General features: G+C 42.1%; 1 protein-coding gene across 1 annotated transcript in view; it reads right to left on the reverse strand.

Annotated features, from left to right (window-relative positions):
• Positions 1 to 3,330, reverse strand: part of THBS2 (thrombospondin 2) — a gene marked incomplete at its 5' end in the record, with an annotated part of 54,127 nt that extends 50,797 nt beyond the window's left edge. Inside the window, 3 exon segments of the mRNA XM_083350197.1 lie at positions 8 to 265; positions 267 to 352; positions 3,258 to 3,330. Of these exon segments, the coding sequence (XP_083206323.1) occupies positions 8 to 265; positions 267 to 352; positions 3,258 to 3,330 (417 nt within the window).
• Positions 3,331 to 7,550: the final 4,220 nt, after the last annotated feature.

Below are 7,550 nucleotides of genomic sequence, written 5' to 3' on the forward strand. Positions count from 1 at the left end.
TCCAGGCTCCATCAATCCAATAGGAAAGTTCAAGTGTATTTTCTTGACCATTGGAAACAATCTCAAACTGACGTTGAAAGATGCCAGGACCTTCCAATGCAAGGATGGTCCCTTTGGAACTCCTATCCTGCCTCATGGTGGCTGTAAGTATGAAGCCCTCGTTCTGCTGCATCAGCTTAATAATTTGTCTTAATTTCTCTGAATTAACTGGAGGGATGCGATCAAACCGGACGAAGCGATATGCTGGGACATTAGAAATGTTGCCCCCGAAATAGTTTTGCTCCAATTGTCTTTCTGTTTATGTTGCTGATTTTCAGTAAGTCGAAAGAGGTCCCATCCTCTCTCTCACCATCTGCAAAGCCACCACCAAACAGTGACAGGGTTACAACAAGGGAATGACCAAAGTAATTGACTATCATCTGTCCCATATGTCCTTTCACTCTGATACAGTTTTAGCGTGATTATTTACCATTGCTCTTAAAAATTAGACAGAGAGTCCCCGACTTACGACCACAGTCAAGCCCTAAATTTCCAGTGCTGAGCAAGAGAGTTGTTAAGTGAGTTTTGCCCCCATTTTTATGACCTTTCTTGCCATTGTTGTTAAGTGAATCACTGCAGTTGTTAAGTTAGTAACACAGCTGTTAAGTGAAACTGGCTTGCCCACTGTCTTTGTTTGTCAGGTCACAAAAGGAGATCACATGACCCCGGGACTCTGCAATGGTCATAAATACATACCAGTTGCCAAGCTTTCAATTTTTGATCATGCAACTGTGGGGATGCTGCAGTGGTTATCAGTGTGAAAAGCAGTCATAAGTCACCTTTTTTCAGCGCTGTTGTAACTTCACATGGTCACTAAAGGAATGATTGTAAGTCAAGGACTACCTGTAGTTCAATTTGCAGCCATTTACTCACTCATTCCCACAAAAAAACCCTACAAGGTAGGACATATGTAGCTCAACTTTACAGACTGTGAAATCTAGGCTGTTTAGTTTTGTTTGTTTTCAACCTCAGCCACCTAAACAAAAAATATTCATGAAGGCTTTCTGATCCAAATCTTCTGCTCTTGTCAATGGCTCACATTAGATAAATAGGGAATTAATCAATGGGTATCATTTAAGTTAGTCTCCTACTCAAGTATATTATAGCTCAAGCTCCAGACTTAAAACACATTAAAATGCATGCTAAGCTACAGTTTGTCTACTGAATAGTCCAGAAGTAGAGAGTCAACATATGGTTTAAGACAGGGGTCCCCAACCCCTGGTCCATGGACCAGTACTGGGCCGTAGCATGCCAACAACCGGTCCACACAAACAAGCAAAGCCCCATCTGTGAGATGCAGGCAGCACACAAAACCATGCATTCTCCAGTCCATGAAAAAACTCTTTCCTCGGAACTGGTCCCTGGTGCCCAAAAGTTTGGGGACCTCTGGTTTAAGACATTGTGTAAACCCACCCAGCATGTTGAAAGTAACTTTGGTTACTTTTCTGGTAGAATTTACCTCCAAGGTATTTCCATGGAATTGACAACTCCTACTTCATGAGGTTCTCATGTGAATGGAATGATTTAAATACCTCATTTGGGTCTTGAGATCATCATGATATCATTTCAACCATCTGCATGATAACATCAAGACATGTATGACATCATTGTATGGGATGCTTCCATGCTTAGTATGAATAACTGCTGCTCTTTGGCATGAAATGATCTTGTCTAGCTGCTACTGTCTCTTGCTAAAATATATGAAAGAGATGTGCTTATTGAAAATTCAAGCCAAATCAACTGGCCTGCCAGGAAAGATGCAACACTGCAGCATCTGTTGAAGCCAAGGACAGCCCTGGGAACTTCTCAAAGAAGAGCAACACATTAGCAAAACCTAGCAACCCAAGTAGATTTAGAGCTATTTTATAAACAATTGGCAAAGTCTTAATTCTCAGAATGAATCAAATTCTAAATACATTTACTAGCCAAGTAATTCAGGAGAAAGAGGAAGAGGTGCGGTCTTTTAATCACGAATTAAGGTGATGTCCAAAACTCACACTGAGGTGGGTGTTTGACCTAAGTTAGTGGCCCATTTTAAACATTGGGCCTTTGCCTGCTGCTCAGTTGAAGTGCCCTCCCTCACTTTTTAAGCTGGCAGAAAAATGCATCAACATGACATCCATCAATCTTTGTTCTGCCTCTACGGACTCTTTCAAGCCACCGCAGCAACCTGATTTCCCTCCAAAATTTGCAAGAGAAGCTTAGCAGATTTTGTAGACTTTGAGGCTTGGTCTTGGGTGGGGTTGGAAGAAGGGGGAAAACCCAACTTCAACACCAGTTTAGCCAAGGCAGCACATGCCATACAAGTCTAATGAATTACAGGTGATCCTCGACTTAGGTACCATTCATTTAGTGACTGTTTGAAGCTGCAATGGCATTGGAAAAAGTGACTTATGACTGTTTTTCACATGTGGGTCCATTGCAGTGTCCCCATGGTCACGTGATCAAAATTGGCAACTGGCATGTGTTTATGACAGTTGCAGGGTTCTGTGGTCATGTGAACACTTTTTGCCACTTTCTGACAAGCAGTGTCAAGGGAGAAGCCAGATTCACTTAATAATCATGTTACTAACCTAACAGCTGCAGCGATTCGCTTAATAACTGTGGCAAGAAAATGGGGGCAAAACTCACTTAACAACTTAGCAACAGACAGTTTGGGCTCAACTGTGGTTATAAATCAAGGACTGGGTTGTTGTTGATGTTATTATTATAGTTTGGTCACCCAGTCAGACAGCTGTTTATGCTGAATTTGGCATTTTTGTCCACCTATCAAATACTTTCCAAAGACCTGGGATAGGTATTTTTTACTATTATATACACATAAATATGCTATTATTTATAGTTATAATTACTCTGCTTTGTTTATCAGCTGGCAAGGGCGACGTCCTGGGGACATGGCAGATTTTTCTTTTAATTTCTTCATGCCTGTATTGTGGTTAGGTAAGAGTGGAGAAAGCTTCCTTACCTCGATGTCTCCATCTCTTGACCCCCTCCTCTGCCTCCACATCTTTTGAGACAGGCCCATTCCAGTTTCATATTTTAGGCATGCAGTGGAAAGACATACTTGAGTAAGAATTCTTAAGTGAAAGCCAAAGTCATGTGCACACAACTGGAGCCTCAGTTTCATTAGATATTGTTATAGTTAAAATTTCTGCCTGCTTTGAATTGTTCAGACAATGCAGAAATTCAATACAGAATACAGAAATTCAAAGACTCACCTTGAGCCTGTGATGAAAGACCGAAACCTAGACAGATCAGTAGCCCCAATAACCAACTCCTCTGTAACATCATGCCTAGGAACAAACCAAGATGTATCCATTATTGAGGCTCCTTTACCAATTTTAACCACTTAACTCATCTCCAAAAATCCAGCTAAGAAAATTCCTCTGTGTGGCAGTGTGTAACATTTCTTATTTGTTGTATATAGGGAATACATAACACTCTGCTACTATACAGGATCAATATGCTTACTTTGGCCATGCTTTTACCTCTGTATACAATCAGTCACTTGATCTGGGGTTGATTATGATGAAATTAGTAAAAAAGCTCATTTGAAATGCAGGGAAAGTAGTCAGGAAAAGACCCCCCCCAAATATATATATATATATATATATATATATATATATATATATATATATATATATATATATATGTATGTATGTATGTATATGTATATATGTATATATGTATATATGTAAATTTTTTGGCTTGCTAACAAAGAATAAAGGGAGACCAATATGATCATTCTTTGTTAGCAAGCCAAAAAATTTACACAAATATGAGCTGCCACTGCTGTGGCTACTGCCTGTAGATGGCCTTGGGCTAGGCTGAAACAGAAAATAAGTTTTGTCCCGTGTCTGGGACTAAGCAAGTGTATTCTGAATGCTTAACAAACATTTAACAGATAGATAGATAGATAGATAGATAGATAGATAGATAGATAGATAGATAGATAGATCGATCGATCTTTGGTCAGAAAACATATATATATATATATATATATATATATATATATATATATATATATATATATATATATATATATATATATATATATATATATATATATATATATATATTTCAAGGAAACAGATATATGATATGGACAGAATTTCTTCAAAGGTTTTCTGTGAGACATCTGGGTGCTGGATTGTCTATTAGCTATTGGATCTCTTAAAGCCATTTTTGGCCAGCTCCAGAGTTACATTCTTAGAAGATAATGATATTTCCAGCAGGGTTTCATATATATAGCATGTGCTAATGCTTCAGTATTTCTCTCACATACACCCAACACTTATACAGTACATACGTATATACACATTGACCACTGGAGAAATAGCAGACAGCTTATTTCTCTGTGTCTATTGTTGCATCAGCATAAAATGACACTTCATTTTGATCTATTCTATGTCCACAGCCTTCTTTACTTATAAAAATATTTAGATTTCATGATCTAACCATAAATGTGAGTTTTCAACCGCAGTCCTGTATGGAGTTCTTGGAAATCTCATTGAATAAATTACCTGTTTAACAGTTCAAGTAGTGAAACATTCCATTAACTGCAAATTTTAAATTGAAAATTTAATATGATCTGCAGTTTTTTTTTAAAAAAGTAGAATATAAATCTATTACTTCTATTTAAGATTGTACTGTAGATTTCATAACTGGGTATTTATTCCGCATCAAAGCAGGAAAATTCATAGCCAGTAAAAAAAATTCCCAAGTCAAAAATGTTGAGATGACAAACATGGAAAGCTACACGAAGTACTCACTGACAAACAGGGAAAGCTGCACAACTGCATATTAACATACACAACACTGCAAGTATAACCTCCCCATACAAGTTAAAGTTACACTATTTCAGCCCTCCGGGAGATCTAATATTGTTTTTTTTACATCTACGGTATTAGGGTATGCAGTAGAGATACAAGTTCTTGCCAAGGCTGCACATTACATTGTACAAGGATTATACTTTGAAAGGAGGGTTTAAGGACCACGGATCTGTCCTTAGGAAATAAAAAGGTGCTGAAAGTCCACCTGAACGCTGTCAGCTTTGCTAATGTTTCAGCAGCAATTCCTGAAAAGTCCATCAGAAAACTATCAAGTCCTTCTCCAGAAGGACACGAGGCTCCCCAGCGCTAAACTCAATCAGATAAATGGGAATTCTTATACCGAAGTTGTGCAGGGAATTTTTTTTTTCTTCCAGAGGCTGTGACCCAAAGATGCTCTTCTTGTGGCTTGTATTGGGTGGAGAACGCAGCTTTCCTCCGTTACAAGCTTCGTTAAACCCTCTTCGGACTCGAGAGAGACACGTATAGCCTTGCACGCTTGCCTCGCGTACTTCTGCACACACGGCACAAGATACAGGACAGTTCTGACTTAAAAGGTTCCGTGGGTCACTTTGGGGTGGGAGCCCCCCTGCATATAGATATCCCTTTCCCTCCCATCTAAAAGGGCAAGAAAATCCAAGCCCCGGCGCTGGGTTGTGCTTTTTACGACTTCTAAAGATAGATTTAAAACCTCCAACTGGAAAAGCTCGCTCGTTTTTACGAGAGGGTGTTTAAGGAAAGCAAGAATCCTTAACCAACCAGCCGAGTGTCTGCGCTAACAACGTTAGAAAGTCGACGTGCTAGGGGGATGGGGTGGGAGGGGGAAAGGGATCCGGAGGCAGACTGAGACTTTCATTCTGGCCATCTATCACCGGGACGGGTCCCGAAGAATTGCATCGGAACAGACGGGGAAACGATTGCTCTGCGAATCCGATGCACGCGATGCCTGTTCGGAACCAAGGACTCTTCTTGCGCGCTCGTCCTCCTACAAACCTCACTTCCACTCCCGGAGTTTGGCTGAGGGCAGAGGAAGGAAAAGGACTCCTCTAAGCCACGCGTCGGAGCCTTCCCGACGAGGAAACTTTGCGAAGTTGTTCCTCCTCCTTTCCGTTGCGCCTCTCCGGCAAGCACCGGCTCCAAGTCTTACCTGCCCAGGAGCGTTTCCACGAACCCTCCGGCTGATGGCTGCCAAATCCAAGTCCAGAAGACCAAAAAGGCACGGAAGCGCTGTCCTCTCGGCGGGGTTGCGCCTGGGAGGGCTTTGAAGTGGCTCCCCAGCCTTTCGCTCGCCCGCTTTATATAGCCGGGCGCGGGCTGTCAATCAGCCAACCGAGGAAACGCGGCCGCGACCTTACTATTCCAAGCAGACGATTTGTAGCCCATCTACCTGGAGGGCGATTCCCCAGCCCAGCCACCCGCTCAACCGCAGCACTCCTCCCCCGAGCCCATGAGCCCCCCCACCCCACCCCCGCGCGCATGCATTGGCAGCCCTTCCTTCGGGGGAGGGGTGGAGCCAGGCGGGGAAAAGGGGAGACCCGTTCCCAGCCGTTGCTCCCGTGGCACACGGCTCGCATTAAAGTCCCTGCTTCCTTAATTCTGGGACGGGGGGGGGGGGAAAGCCAGGGAGCCGGTTGGCTGTTCCCGCTGGATCAAACCGAAGCTACCCCGGTGTGGATGGAAAGGATTGGAATACTGCGTCCAGCTTTGGTCGCCACAATGTAAAAAAGAAAGAAAGAAAGAAAGAAAGAAAGAAAGAAAGAAAGAAAGAAAGAAAGAAAGAAAGAAAGAAAGAAAGAAAGAAAGAAAGAAAGAAAGAAAGAAAGAAAGAAAGAAAGAAAGAAAGAAAGAAAGAAAGAAAGAAAGAAAGAAAGAAAGATAGATGTTGAGGCTCTAGAACAGGGGTCTTCAAACTTGGCCCTTCGTTTTATGACTTGTGGACTTCAGCTCCCAGAATTCCTCAGCCAGCAATGCTGGCTGAGGAATTCTGGGAGCTGAAGTCCACAAGTCATAAAAGGGCCAAGTTTGAAGACCCCTGCTCTAGAAAGACCCTGCAGAGAAGAGCAACAAAGATGATTAGGGGACGGGAGGCTAAAACGTATAAAGGACAGTTGCTGGAATTGGGTATGTCAAGTTTCATTTTCATGAGGACGAAGGGTGACATGATAGCGGTGTTCCAATGTTTGAGGGGCTGCCACAAAAGAAGAGGGGGTCAACTTATTTTCCAAAGCACCAGAAGGCAGGTCAAGAAGCAATGGATAGAAAATTAATCAAGGAGAGAAGCAACCTAGTACTAAGGATAAAGTTTCTGACAGTTAGAACAATTAATCAGGGGAATGACTTGCCTCCAGAAGTTGTGAATGTTCCAACACTGGAAGTTTTTAATAAGAGATTGGGCAACCAGTTATAAGTGTAGAGTTTCCTGCCTGAGCAGGGGTTGGACTAGAAGACCTCCAAGATCCCTTCCAACTCTGTTATTCTATTCTAAGAAAGAGGTGGTTTGCCGGGCCTTGGATCCCAAGGCTTCGTGGAGCAATGCTGGTGTGTACTGAATCCTGCATTAAAAGTTAACCTCTCCAGCCAAATTCAGGCTGCCCATTAGTTTTCTTGTTACTGTTCCACAGTGATTCCAGAACTTCATTCAGCCTCCCAGTTTAATCTACAGACCTTGGATTTCTGAGTGGT

The sequence above is a fragment of the Vipera ursinii genome (assembly GCF_947247035.1).
Source record: "Vipera ursinii genome assembly, chromosome: 1".
Lineage (NCBI taxonomy): Eukaryota > Metazoa > Chordata > Lepidosauria > Squamata > Viperidae > Vipera > Vipera ursinii.